The sequence below is a fragment of the Anolis carolinensis genome, unplaced genomic scaffold, assembly GCF_035594765.1.
Source record: "Anolis carolinensis isolate JA03-04 unplaced genomic scaffold, rAnoCar3.1.pri scaffold_7, whole genome shotgun sequence".
NCBI classification, from domain to species: domain Eukaryota; kingdom Metazoa; phylum Chordata; class Lepidosauria; order Squamata; family Dactyloidae; genus Anolis; species Anolis carolinensis.
In genome coordinates, this window is record NW_026943818.1 from 14014736 (window position 1) to 14030728 (window position 15993).

Genomic DNA, 15993 nt, shown 5'->3' on the forward strand with positions numbered 1-15993 from the left:
GATTATATAATTAAGACCCATTGGTACATACCAGATGTAATGCGGAGGAATTCCTCTCCCAGATTCAGTTTAGGGTCCCAGAGTAACTGGTGTTACATATATATATATATAAAAATAAAACTCTCTCTCTCTCTCTCTCTCTCTCTCTCTCTCTATATATATATATATATATATATATATATATATATATAGCAATAGCTAGCTACTCTGGGAATCTAAGCTGAGCCTGGGAGAGGAGTGCCTCCGCATTACATCTGATGTGTGCTAATGGGTCTTGATAATAATATTAATAAATATATTCGTTACTAATACCAATATTAGTTAATATAAATAATGACAGTTATTCTGGGACCCTATGCTGAGTCTGGAGACTCGGAAGCCCTCCCATTGCAGTCAATGGTTCGAACATTTTTGGGTTTGTTTCATAAGCCAGACGAAAATTTGTGTCGTATAGCGGGTCACGAATACGAAAATGAGGCGACACGAATGAAACTACACAAACCGAACAGCAATTCTATACGAATGCACATCTCTAATATAAATATATATATACTAGCTGTGCCCGGCCACGCGTTGCTGTGGCTAGGACTTAATTTTACTTTTCTTTTTGTTGTAATAACGTAGAGGCATGGATGAGAGGTTGTGCTGTCAGTTTTCAAGGTTGTGGGGCATTTAGTTTAGTTGTTTTGTCCGGTGCCATGATTCCATTACCCTTTTATATATATAGAAGACTAGCTGTGCCCGGCCAGACGTTGCTGTGGCAAAGTGGTGGTGGTATTGGTTAAAAAATGTTGTGTAATTTTTATTTGACGTTATTTGTATTTTTTAATTAATTTTATTGTAGGTTATCTTTTTATTTATTATATTTTATTATTGTCTTTTGTTATTATGGTATTTTATTGTATTAATTTTTTAGTGTTTTAAATTATTTTTTAATGTTTTTTATTATTTTTTATTGGGTTGCTAGGAGACCAAGTTGGAGGAGCTTAGCCTTCTAACTGGCAGCAATTGGATAAAAGCAATTATTCCTCTCTCTCTAATTAGGACTTTTTTTTCTTTTCTTTTTGTTGTATCAACCTAGAGGCGTGGATGATGGGTTGTGTTGTCAATTTTCGAGGTTGTGGGGTGTTTACTTTTGTTGTTTTGTCCGCTGCCGTGATGCCATCACTCTTTTATATATATATAGACTAGCTGTGCCCGGCCATGCATTGCTGTGGCTAGGACTTAAATTTTTCTTTTCTTTTTGTTGTATGAACGTAGAGGCGTGGATGAGAGGTTGTGCTGTCAATTTTCAAGGTTGTGGGGCGTTTAGTTTAGTTGTTTTGTCCGGCGCCGTGATTCCATTACCCTTTTACATATATAGACTAGCTGTACCCGGCCACGCATTGCTGTGGCTAGGACTTAATTTTACTTTTCTTTTTGTTGTATTAATGTAGAGGCGTGGATGAGAGGTTGTGCTGTCAATTTTTGAGGTTGTGGGGCATTTAGTTTAGTTGTTTTGTGCGGTGCCGTGATTCCATTACCCTTTTATATATATAGATATATAGATATAATATTTTTCCGTACCAGCCTCTAGAGGGCGCTGTGGCATTGCAACCCAATAAGAGGCCCTTCTCTGGTTGCATCTACACTGAAGATTTAACCCAGTTTTGTCCCACTTGGGGATTGCCGCAGAGAAAACCACAACGAGACTATTTCCGTTTTTTTTTCCGTTTCTTATTTTTTTGTCATTCCTTTTGAGAAAGAAGAACAAGAAGAAATGTCTTTGTTTTTTTAAAGCTTTGACAAATAACCGGCCGCATTCACGCTTTTTTGTTTGTTTGTTTGTTTCATGCAGAGAAACACTTTGGGATTATTTCCGTTATACAGCAAAAGGACAGAAAAAAAGAAATATATATACAGACATAAATATCGAAAAGACAGCATTCTGCAAATCCCAACAAGGCAAGACAGAAATAATTGCAGAAGAGAAATATCATAAAGGATGATGATGAGGATGATGATTTTTTTTTTTGCATTGGTTTTTTGTTTTGTTTCCGTTGCAGGAATGGATGCAAATGCCAACAAACACGTATTTATCCTTTTCCGAAACCCAGCCGTAAAACAAAAATATTATTATTATTATTATTATTATTATTATTAATTAATTAATACAAACACGTTTCTTAAAAATGCAATATTGATCCTTTTCCGAAACCCAGCCGTAAAACAAACATATTATTATTATTATTATTAATTAATTATTGGCTTCGTTTTCCAGATTTGTGTAAACCGTGCAATCCACCAAATAGCAGCAGCAGCAGCAAATAAATATATCGATTGTTTCGGACTTTTTTTTTAACACAAAAGCATTGAAATCTCTGATATGTAGGTGAATATATATATATATATATATATATATATATATATATATATTCCTAGAAATAAACGGTACCTTTCCTCTCTTTGCAAAGTCTCGGGGATGCGGAATATAACGCGATTCGACCCATTCAAACTGGGGAAAACAATAAGCGTAATATTGTCATAATTCTGTTTTTTTTCCCTTCGCCAAGTTCATTTTCTCAAAAATGCAAAACGGAGACGGACAGACGGACGGACGGGTTGGTTGGTTGATCGATCAAGCGCAAAAAAGGATCATTTTTCTGGGTTCGATCCCTCGCTGATGTCGAAAAAAGGAGGGTCGGATGGCACTGAAAAAGAAAGAAAGAAAGAAAGAATTTTTAAAATATTTTTAAGCTTTGTACAATGTTTTTATTGTGTACTAGCTGTGCCCGGCCACGTGTTGCTGTGGCTTACGGGATGCTTTGTTGGCTGTGTGGAATAGCAGTGAATAGCCTTGCAGCCTCAAAAGCCTGAACCCTGGCTGTACCCCGCGAGGGGGTTGCTAGGAGACGAAGTGGGCGGGGCCTAAAGGGGGCGGGGCCTACCCTTCTGACCAGCAACCAGGGTTGAAACGGCTCTTCCCCGTTCTCTAATTTGGACTTTATTTTCCAGCTTTTTTTGTTTGAAAGACGTAGATGGGACGACTATGTCTTTTGTGGCCGAATTTGGTGTGGTTTGGTTCAGTGGTTTTGTTGTTTACTCAGTCCTACAAACGTACATTACCTTTTTATATATATAAACTAGCTGTGCCCGGCCACGTGTTGCTGTGGCAAAGTGGTGGTGGTATTGGTTAAAAATTGTTGGGTAATTTTTATTTGATGTTATTTGCATTTTTTAATTAATTTTATTGTAAATTATATTTTTATTTATTATATTTTATTATTTTCTTGTATTATTTTTAGTCATTTTCTGTTATTATAGTATTTTATTGTATTAATTTTTAGTGTTTTTTATTATTTTTATTGGGTTGCTAGGAGACCAAGTTGGAGGAGCTTAGCCTTCTAACTGGCAGCAATTGGATAAAAGCAATTATTCCTCTCTCTCAAATTAGGACTTTATTTTTCTTTTCTTTTTGTTGTATCAACCTGGAGGCATAGATGATGGGTTGTGTTGTCAAATTTCGAGGTTGCGGGGCCTGTACTTTTGATGTTTTGTCCACTGCCCTGATGCCATCACTCTTTTATATATATAGAAGACTAGCTGTGCCCGGCCACGTGTTGCTGTGGACTTTATTTTTCTAGGGTTTTTTGTTTGAAAGACAAAGATGGGATGACTATGTCTTTTGTGGCCAAATTTGGTGTGAGTTGGTCCAGTGGTTTTGTTGTTTACTCAGTCCTACAAACGTACATTACATTTATATAGATATAGACGAGCTGTGCCCAACCACGTGTTGCTGTGGACTTTATTTTTCTCGTTTTTTTATTGAAAGACATAGACGGGATGACTGTGTCTTTTGTGGCCAAATTTGGTGTGATTGGGTCCAGTGGTTTTGTTGTTTACTCAGTCCTACAAACGTACATTACATTTTTCTATATATATAAAAGAGTGATGGCATCACGGTGACCCACAAAACAACAAAACTACAGGCCCCCCAACCTCGAAATTTGACAACACAACCCATCATCCACGCCTCTAGGTTGATACAACAAAAAGAAAAGAAAAATAAAGTCCTAATTAGAGAGAGAGGAATAATTGCTTTTATCCAATTGGAGAATGGACCAAGGATTATGGGATTTGCAGTACTTTCAAATACTGTGTCTCTGACTGACCACTATTACTCTAACTAATGATGTATCAGGATCAAACTTGGCACACATACCCCCCATGACCCAATTTACATCCTGGTGCAGTTTGAGGGAGGACATACCAAGGATAATGGGACTTGCAGTACCTTCACTCACTTCCTGAGACCACTACAACTGCCACAAATGACTCATCAAGACCAAACTTGGAACACAGAGCACCCATGACCCACTCTATACCCTGCTGAAGTTTGGAGTACGATGGACCATGGACGATGGGAATTGCAATACCTTCACTCACTTCCTGAGAACATTGCAACCCCCACCAATGCCTGAACAAGACCAAACTTGACACATAGAGGCCCCATATCCTACTCTACACCTGGGAGCTGTTTGGAGGGGGATGGACCATGGACGATGGGACTTGCAATACCTTCACTGGTTTCCTGAGAGCACTGCAACTCTCATCAATGACGGATCAGTACCAAACTTGGTACACAGAGCACCCATGACCCACTATATACCCTGCTGAAGTTTGGAGTACGATGGACCATGGACGATGGGAACTGCAGTATCTTCACTCACTTCCCGAGACCACTGTGACTCACACCAATGACTGAACAAAATGAAACTTGACACACAGAGCTCCCATGACCCACTCGACATCCTGTCGCTGTTTGGAGGGGGGTGGACCATGGACGATGGGACTTGCATATAGGAATTGTAATTCACCTGCACCCACTGAACCCAGCTGACATTGGATCTAGACAACACTTGGAACACAGGCAAATAAAGCCTTTCTCAAATAACCTGGGCACCGCCGGGTCCCCAAGCTAATATATTAATACAATCATGCAAAAATGACAGAGGGTGGGGTTTGGCTGTAGACATGCTGATTTCCTTCCGATGCGAGAGGTCACATATAAAAGCCAGTGGTAAGGAACCAATCAAGAAAAGGATCTCCCCTTTTCCTCTGTTTTGTTTTGTTTTGGGGATGTCAGATTCAAATCAAACTTTCTATAGTTTCAGTTTCGTTTGTCTTCTGGTCATAGCTGAACAAATGATCACGGTTCTGTTTTATTTTCCAGGCTTCAACCGACCCCCGAGTTGCCTTTCCCGGCTTTGTATACACAGAATTAGAAGCCTTTGGACGCTCAAGGAATGGACGCATCATATGATATATTTATCCTTCATCTTACCCTCCCTTATCGGTGTTTTCTTTTCCAAAGCCTCCCTCTCTCTTAACCAAGGGAATGTTTTGAAAAGGGAAAGAAGCCTTTGCAAGTCAGCAAGGAGAATATATTAATCTAATAAAAACATTTTCCCCTGAAATATTTGTTAATCTTTGCTACGGATATATAGGGATTACCCCCTGCAAGCCTTTGCAATCCCCATGTACCTTTATATTTGTATCTATCTACATTACTTTTATATATGACTATACTGCAAAAGGTTCGTCATCCCGAACTCCCAGGAATAAGGAATTTCCTATGGGTGGGGTTGAGGGGGTTTTCTCACCAAAGCTTCTTGGCGGAGGGGTGCGTGTGTACGCGTGGCACAATTATACGAGTCCGTCGTAGAGCGAGAGCGCCTGCACGATGGACGGGTCGGCCTTGGAGCCCTCCTGGAACTCCTGCAGGGTCAGCTTCCCGTCCGCGTTCTGCAAGGAAACACAGAATATTGGCCTGAGAAAACCCTAGAGATCCATCGGGACCTCGTTCAAAGCAACTCTAGGTTGTTGTATGTCTTTCGGGCTGTGTGGCCATGTTCCAGAAGCATTCTCTCCTGACGTTTTGCCCACATCTATGGCAGGCATGCCTGCCATAGATGTGGGCAAAACGTCAGGAGAGAATGCTTCTGGAACATGGCCACACAGCCCGAAAGACATACAACAACCCTGTGATTCTGGCCATGAAAGCCTTCGACAACACAACTCTAGGTTGTTTGTGAATCCAGTCTGTATGTCTAAACGTAAAAGTCCTGATATACTTCTCGCACTGAAATTGCAATAAAAAGAACCCGTGCTTTAAAAGTTATTGACAAGTTATTCTTAACACCGGGACCACCTTGACCGGCTTGTGCCAGAGTCTTTGCAGTTCGATCTTTAAATCCTCATATTGTATAATCTTTTCTAATTTATTATTATTATTACTATTATTATTTAAACCCTCGTATTGTGTAAGCTTTTCTAATTTATTATTACTATTATTATTATTATTATTATTTAAACCCTCATATCATGTAAGCTTATTATTATTATTATTATTATTACTATTATTATTAATTTAAACCCTCGTATTGTGTAAGCTTTTCTAATTTATTATTACTATTACTATTATTATTATTATTTAAACCCTCATATCATGTAAGCTTATTATTATTATTATTATTATTACTATTATTATTAATTTAAACCCTTGTATTGTGTATGCTTTTCTAATTTATTATTACTACTATTATTATTATTTAAACCCTCATATCATGTAAGCTTATTATTATTATTATTATTATTACTATTATTATTAATTTAAACCCTTGTATTGTGTATGCTTTTCTAATTTATTATTACTACTATTATTATTATTTAAACCCTCATATCGTGTAAGGTTATTATTATTATTACTATTATTATTATTTAAACCCTCGTATTGTGTATGCTTTTCTAATTTATTATTATTACTATTATTTAAACCCTCATATCGTGTAAGCTTATTATTATTATTATTACTATTACTATTATTATTTAAACCCTCGTATTGTGTATGCTTTTCTAATTTATTATTACTACTATTATTATTATTTAAACCCTCATATCGTGTAAGCTTATTATTATTATTACTATTATTATTATTTAAATCCTCGTATTGTGTATGCTTTTATAATTTATTATTACTATTATTATTATTTAAACCCTCATATCGTGTAAGCTTATTATTATTATTACTATTATTATTTAAACCCTCGTATTGTGTATGCTTTTCAAATTTATTATTATTATTACTATTACTATTATTATTATTTAAACCCTCATACTGTGTATGCTTTTCTAATTTATTATTATTATTATTATTATTACTACTATTATTTCAATCCTCATATTGTGTAAGCTTTTCTATTATTATTATTATTATTTCAATCCTCATATTGTGTAAGCTTTTCTATTATTATTATTATCATTATTATTTCAATCCTCATATTGTATAAGCTTTTCTATTATTATTATTAGTATTATAATTATTATTACTATTATTTCAATCCTCATATTGTGTAAGCTTTTCTATTATTATTATTATTTCAATCCTCATATTGTGTAAGCTTTTCTATTATTATTATTATTATTATTATTATTTCAATCCTCATATTGTGTAAGCTTTTCTATTATTATTATTATTATTACTATTATTTCAATCCTCATATTGTGTAAGCTTTTCTATTATTATTATTAGTATTATAATTATTATTACTATTATTTCAATCCTCATATTGTGTAAGCTTTTCTATTATTATTATTATCATTATTATTTCAATCCTCATATTGTGTAAGCTTTTCTATTATTATTATTATTTTCATTATTATTTCAATCCTCATATTGTGTAAGCTTTTCTATTATTATTATTATCATTATTATTATTTCAATCCTCATATTGTGTAAGCTTTTCTATTATTATTATTAGTATTATAATTATTATTACTATTATTTCAATCCTCATATTGTGTAAGCTTTTCTATTATTATTATTATTATCATTATTATTTCAATCCTCATATTGTGTAAGCTTTTCTATTATTATTATTATCATTATTATTTCAATCCTCATATTGTGTAAGCTTTTCTATTATTATTATTATCATTATTATTATTTCAATCCTCATATTGTGTAAGCTTTTCTATTATTATTATTAGTATTATAATTATTATTACTATTATTTCAATCCTCATATTGTGTAAGCTTTTCTATTATTATTATTATTATCATTATTATTTCAATCCTCATATTGTGTAAGCTTTTCTATTATTATTATTATCATTATTATTTCAATCCTCATATTGTGTAAGCTTTTCTATTATTATTATTATTATTATTATTTCAAACCTCATACTGTGTAAGCTTTTCTATTATTATTATTATTACTATTATTTCAATCCTAATATTGTGTAAGCTTTTCTATTATTATTATTATCATTATTATTTCAATCCTCATATTGTGTAAGCTTTTCTATTATTATTATTATTACTATTATTTCAATCCTCGTATTGTGTAAGCTTTTCTATTATTATTATTATTATTTCAATCCTCATATTGCTTTTTGCATATTGCCTCAGCTTTTCTATTATTATTATTATTATTATTATTATTATTATTATTATTATTATTATTGTTATTTCAATCCTCATATTGTGTAAGCTTTTCTATTATTATTATTATTACTATTATTTCAATCCTTATATTGTGTAAGCTTTTCTATTATTATTATTATTATTATTATTATTTCAATCCTCATATTGTGTAAGCTTTTCTATTATTATTATTATTATTATTATTATTATTATTATTTCAATCCTTGTACTGTGTAAGCTTTTCTATTACTATTATTATCTTTCCAAAACCAGCAACGTACTTTATCCATCATGGCAAAGATCCGGTCCACCCGTTTCTCCGGCGTGTTTTCTTCTTCGGGAAGCTCCACCGTGTTGCCCTACGAAGGAGAAAGAGAAGGAGAAAGAGAAGAAGAACAGCATTGCATATCCCGTCCTTCTTCCCAGACCCAGGACGTGGTCTTTGTGCCCCGGGGCCGGCACTCGCACTCACCACCATCTGGTAAATGGCATCCACGATGTCCAGCATCTCGTTACGGGTGATGTAGCCGTCGTTGTCCAGGTCGTAGAGCTTGAAAGCCCCTGGAAACACACACAGAAAGGGACCAATATATAATAACAACAACAACAACAACAACAACAATAATACAATTTTTTTTTGCTTCAACAATAATATATATATATTTTTTTTTGCTTCTGGTGTGAGAGAATTGTCCGTCTGCAAGGACGTTGCCCAGGAGATATTGCCCGGATATATATATATATATCTATATATATAAAAGAGTGATGGCATCACGGCAGCGGACAAAACAACAAAAGTAAACACCCCACAACCTCGAAAATTGACATCACAACCCCTCATCCATGCCTCTAGGTTGATATAACAAAAAGAAAAGAAAAATAAATTCCTAATTAGAGGGAGAGGAATAATTGTTTTTATCCAATTGCTGCCAGTTAGAAGGCTAAGCTCCGCCCACTTGGTCTCCTAGCAACCCACTCAGCCCAGTGTTAATAAAATAATGATAAAAAATAAATACAAATAATACAATAAAAAATTATAAAAAACACTAAAATAATTAATACAATAAAATACTATAACAAAATGACTAAAAATAATACAACAAAATAATAAAATATAATAAATAAAAAAGATAAGTGACAATAAAATTAATTTAAAAAAATACAAATAACGTCAAATAAAAATTCCACAACAAGTTTTAACCGATACCACCACCACTTTGCCACAGCAACGCGTGGCCGGGCACAGCTAGTATGTATATATATATATATATATATATATATATATATATATATATATATATATAAAAAATAAATTTTATTGGTATATATAATAATTAGTTAACAACGAAAGAGTGAGAACAATGGTTTTTGACAGAAAGTGAAGAAAAAATAGAAGAAAAGAAAAAAAAGAATGAAAAAAGTTATAAAAAGAATAAAGAATAAAAATTAAAATAAAAATGATAACCACTCGACCAAATCACACCAAATTTGGCCACAAAAGACATAGTCGTCCAATCTGTGTCTTTCCATCAAAAAACCCCTATAAAATTAGGTCCAAATTACAGAAAACCTCCCAAAACTATCTATTTAAGTATATATAAAATGGAATGTGCGTTTTTCCCATGGAGTAAACAACAAAACCACTGGACCAAATCACACCAAATTTGGCCACAAAAGACAGAGTCACCCAATCTATGTCTTTCAATCAAAAAACCCTATAAAATTAGGTCCAAATTACAGAAAACCCCCCAAAACCAAAAATTACTAACTGCGCATGCGCAGAGGCCCTCTCTGGAAATTTGGAGCTGTAAACAAGGTGGGCGGGGCTTCAATGGCCATCACATGCCTAGGGCAAGGCTTCCTTCCCTGTCCCCGCCCCCTTTCCCACTCAGGAGAGAAGGCCCGTAGCGAGAGGAACAGCCTTGCAGCTTCAAGCACAGGCTGCTTCCCATTACAGTATTTTCCATAAAAACAGACTACACCACACCAATGCGTAGCCGAGCACAGCTAGACATATTCCAGACCAGAAACAACCAGAGCTAGCTAACACCTCCCAACAAAGGATTCACCCTCAGAGCTGTTGTTGTCGTTGTTATTGGGTTCCTGGGAATCATCAAAATAAACAAAACCTGACATCCAGCATTAAAAGACTCTACAATCTGGACAGTAAGTAAATAAAGAAGAACACTCTGAAAATAAGGGTTTTGCAGACAGGAAACAACCAGAGCCAGCTAACACCTCCCAGCAAAGGATTCACCCTCAGAGCTGTTGTTGTCGTTGTTATTGGGTTCCTGGGAATCATCAAAATAAACAAAACCTGGCATCCAGCATTAAAAGACTCTACAATCTGGGCAGTAAGTAAATAAAGAAGAACACTCTGAAAATAAGGGTATTGCAGACAGGAAACAACCAGAGCCAGCTAACACCTCCCAACAAAGGATTCACCCTCAGAGCTGTTGTTGTCGTTGTTATTGGGTTCCTGGGAATCATCAAAATAAACAAAACCTGACATCCAGCATTAAAAGACTCTACAATCTGGACAGTAAGTAAATAAAGAAGAACACTCTGAAAATAAGGGGATTGCAGACAGGAAACAACCAGAGCCAGCTAACACCTCCAAACAAAAGACTCCCATTGAGAGTCGTTATTATTATTATTATTATTATTATTATTATTATTATTATTATTATTATTATTATTTTATGATTATGATTATTATTATTATTATTATTTTATTATGACACAACAAACAAGATAGATATGCTAGATGATGATGATGATGATGATTATTGGGTTCCTGGAAGGACTCACAGCGCAGTTTCTCGTCCAAGGTTCCCCGGGAGGTGACAGACAAGGCCTGGATGAACTCGGAGAACTCGATCCTCCCGTCCTGAAAAATAAAAGAAGGGGAAAGCCGTGAGTCCCGGGGAAAGGCAGACCCGACCGGGTTCCCCGTCTATGTTCTAGGGAAACCACAAGGGCCGTTTTACTTTGTTTTCGTCGAAGACGTTGAAGACGAAGGTGGCGAACTTGGTGGGGTCCCCAAAAGGGAAGAACTGCTTGTAGATCTTCTGGAAGCCGGCCGCGTCCAGCTGCCCACTGGGACAGTCCTTGATGAAGCCTTTGTACCTGGAAGGAATAATAATAATATTAATAATAATAATAATAGCTGCTGTAAGAAAATCGCACAGACAGACTACAAACAGAGGCACAACTATGTGGCCCAAATGATTCATTAGAACTTGTGCCTCAAGTACCACCTCCCAGCAGCAAAGACCAGCTGATGACGCAAAATGCAGACTCTGGAAGGAAACCGACGAAACAATTGATCATATCCTCAGCTGCTGTAAGAAAATCGCACAGACAGACTACAAACAGAAGCACAACTATGTGGCCCAAATGATCCATTGGAACTTATGCCTCAAGTAAAGAACTGGTGGGATCACAAACCTGCAACAGTCTTGGAAAATGAACACGCAAAGATACTCCGAATCCAGACTGACAAAGTTCTGGAACACAACACACCAGACATCACAGTTGTGGAAAAGAAAAAGGTTTGGATCATTGATGTTGCCATCCCAGGTGACAGTCGCATTGACGAAAAACAACAGGAAAAACTCAGCCGCTATCAGGATCTCAAGATTGAACTGCAAAGACTCTGGCAGAAACCAAAGATGTTTGCTAGTTTTTGCAAATCCTATACAGATATAATTATCTATATATAGAGAGATGTCTAGATAGATAGATATGAATATAGATATATAGGGCTGTCTCTTAAGCAAAGGAATATTTTGAAAAGTGAGAGAAGCTCTTGCAAGTCAGGAAGAAGAAACAACATTCATACTTGCCTCCACAAACAAAAAAACACTTCAGATGACGCCACAGCAAATCCTATACAGATATAATTATCTCTATATAGAGAGATGTCTAGATAGATAGATATGAATATAGATATATAGGGCTCGCTCTTAAGCAAGGGAATATTTTGAAAAGTGAGAGAAGCTCTCGCAAGTCAGGAAGAAGAAACAACATTCATACTTGCCTCCACAAACAAAAAACCACTTCAGATGACACCACAGCAAATCCTATACAGATATAATTATCTCTATATAGAGAGATGTCTAGATAGATAGATATGAATATAGATATATAGGGCTCGCTCTTAAGCAAGGGAATATTTTGAAAAGTGAGAGAAGCTCTCGCAAGTCAAGAAGAAGAAACAACATTCATACTTGCCTCCACAAACAAAAAAACCACTTCAGATGACGCCACAGCAAATCCTATACAGATATAATTATCTCTATATAGAGAGATGTCTAGATAGATAGATATGAATATAGATATATAGGGCTCGCTCTTAAGCAAGGGAATATTTTGAAAAGTGAGAGAAGCTCTCGCAAGTCAGGAAGAAGAAACAACATTCATACTTGCCTCCACAAACAAAAAACCACTTCAGATGATGCCACAGAAACGCGTGGCCGGGCACAACTATATCTATATCTATATCTATATCTATATATATATATATATGGGATTTTCCTGGGGCTGCGAAGTCTCGCTTTGGAAACTACGTCTCCCGGGGAGCAAAGATGGAGTAAACGCCTTCTCTTTGCACCTCAAGGACTGTCCGGATGGAGAGAAACCATGCTCGCCATCCGTCTTATTTCGGTGTTGCTTTGGGGAGGGAAACGAGTTGCAATAAATATTTATAGATTCCTGATTTCGGAAAAGGCAGCTGCTGGGGTTACAATAATATTTACAGCGGAGCCGGAGGTGATGGATGTCGGGGCTGTCAAAGGGGGGATCCTGGCTTACCTTTCCCCATATAAATATATACACATATCTATCTATCTATATATATATAGGGATTGCCTTGGTCCAAACAGGTCCCTTTTCTCCATATAAGCCCACCTTTGCAAACCTTGATGGATTGATTCCCTGAAATCATGGCCAATAATAACCTTCTTCCTCTAATAGCTAAACACTGTGGTTATTTTTTTCTCTCCTGGAACAAATCAAAGAAATCCCAAACCGACACCAGTGGCCCGTTTTCTCTTTCTTCCGACTGACTTGGAGGATGCAAAACAACACCCAAGCACAGCATTATTATTATCTATATATATAAAAGAGTGATGGCATCACGGCGACGCACAAAACAACAACACTACAGGCCCCCCAACCTCGAAATTTGACAACACAACCCATCATCCACGCCTCTAGGTTGATACAACAAAAAGAAAAGAAAAACAAAGTCCTAATTAGAGAGAGAGGAATAATTGCTTTTATCCAATTGCTGCCAGTTAGAAGGCTAAGCTCCTCCAACTTGGTCTCCTAGCAACCAAATAAAAAATAATAAAAAACACTAAAAAATTGATTCAATCTATATATATATATAAAAGAGTGATGGCATCACGGCGACCCACAAAACAACAAAACTACAGGCCCCCCAACCTCGAAATTTGACAACACAACCCATCATCCACGCCTCTAGGTTGATACAACAAAAAGAAAAGAAAAATAAAGTCCTAATTAGCGAGAGAGGAATAATTGCTTTTATCCAATTGCTGCCAGTTAGAAGGCTAAGCTCCTCTAACTTGGTCTCCTAGCAACCCAATAAAAAATAATTAAAAACACTAAAAAAATAATTAAAAACACTAAAAAATTTAAACCAATAAAATACTATAATAGAAAATAACTAAAAATAATACAAGAAAATAATAAAATATAATAAAAAGATAACCTACAATAAAATTCATAAAAAAATACAAATAACGTCAAATAAAAATTACACAATTTTTAACCAATACCACCACCACTTTGCTACAGCAACACGTGGCCGGGCACAGCTAGTCTATATATATAAATGAGTGATGGCATCACGGCTACCCACAAAACAACAAAACTATAGGCCCCCCAACCTCGAAATTTGACAACACAACCCATCATCCACGCCTCTAGGTTGATACAACAAAAAGCAAAGAAAAATAAAGTCCTAATTAGAGGGAGAGCAATAATTGTTTTTATCCAATTGCTGCCAGTTTAGAGGGCTAATCTCTGCCCACTTGGTCTCCTAGCAACCAACTCAGCCAAGGGACAGCCAGGGTTCAGTTAGGGGACAGGCAGATTTAGGCCTCACTTAGGCCTCTTCCACAGATTATCTAATTTGCACTGGATTATATGGCAGTGTAGACTCAAGGCCCTTCCACCATACTTCGCCACAGCAACGCGTGGCCGGGCACAGCTTGTCTATATCTATATAAATGTAATGTACGTTTGTAGGACTGAGTAAACAACAAAACCACTGGACCCAATCACACCAAATTTGGCCACAAAAGACACAGTCATCCCATCTATGTCTTTCAAACAAAAAAGCTGGAAAATAAAGTCCAAAGTAGAGAACGAGGAAGAGCCGTTTTCAACCCTGGTTGCTCGTCAGAAGGGTAGGTCCTGCCTCCTTTGGTGTGATTGGGTCCAGTGGTTTTGTTGTTTACTCAGTCCTACAAACGTACATTACATTTTTATATATATAGATGGATCGATGGACCCCGCTTACGAAACACAACAACACCCCAAATTGGATTCCTGTTGCTGCCTCTCTCTTGCGCTTGGTTCTCATTCCCTTTGCTGTTGTTTTCAATGCCGGGATTATCTAAGAGCGCCCGCTTTCTCGCTGGCATGTGCTGACGAAAAACCTGGTATATATATATATGGAATAAACAAGGAACAAAGGCTGAGGAATAGCAGATTGGGGGCGGAGGAGGAGGAGGAAGGAGAAGCGTTACGTAATTGGGGGGGGGGCACCCAAATCTGTCAAGCCGTCTATCTTGACGGCAAAGGAGGAGGAGGCTGAGATGATGATGATGATGATGGGGAAGTGAGCAGAAAGTGGTCTCTTCTCTGGGATCTATTTTGGTCCTGACTCGGATATTTACGCATGCTTCCGATTACGGACAAATCCTTACTTCAGTTCAAAAGATCAAACAGGGCAACAACAGTTACAGCAGTCTCTCTGAATTCACACAAAAAAGTGTGTTGACCCAAACCATAATTAATATAGAATAGATGGGATGACTATGTCTTTTGTGGCCAAATTTGGTGTGATTGGGTTCAGTGGTTTTGTTGTTTACTCGGTCCTACAAACGTGCATTACATTTATATAGATATTAACGAGCTGTGCCCGGCCACGCGTTGCTGTGGACTTTATTTTTCTAGTGTTTTTTTGTTTGAAAGACATAGATTGGGTGACTGTGTTTTTTGTGGCCAAATTTGGTGTGATTGGGTTCAGTGGTTTTGTTGTTTACTCAGTCCTACAAACGTATATTACAATTATATAGATATAGACGAGCTGTGCCCGGCCACGTGTTGCTCTGGACTTTATTTTTCTATGGTTTTTTTGTTTGAAAGACATAGAAGGGATGACAATGTCTTTTGTGGCCAAATTTGGTGTGAGTTGGTCCAGTGGTTTTGTTGTTTACTCGATCCTACAAACGTACATTACATTTTTATCTATATATATATAGAAGGGTAAT

General features: G+C 36.3%; 1 protein-coding gene across 2 annotated transcripts in view; it reads right to left on the bottom strand.

The window, feature by feature from the left end:
* Positions 1-1694: 1694 nt before the first annotated feature.
* Positions 1695-15993, bottom strand: part of ncs1 (neuronal calcium sensor 1) — a 24923-nt gene continuing 10624 nt past the window's right edge. For both annotated transcript variants that reach the window (XM_062959968.1, XM_062959967.1), the window contains exons 3-8: positions 11455-11593; positions 11276-11354; positions 8937-9025; positions 8746-8823; positions 5643-5784; positions 1695-2690 (exon numbers count right to left, since the gene is read on the bottom strand). In XM_062959968.1, the coding sequence (XP_062816038.1) occupies positions 5686-5784; positions 8746-8823; positions 8937-9025; positions 11276-11354; positions 11455-11593 (484 nt within the window). In that variant the 3' untranslated portion in view covers positions 1695-2690; positions 5643-5685. The remainder of the gene's footprint in view (positions 2691-5642; positions 5785-8745; positions 8824-8936; positions 9026-11275; positions 11355-11454; positions 11594-15993) is intronic.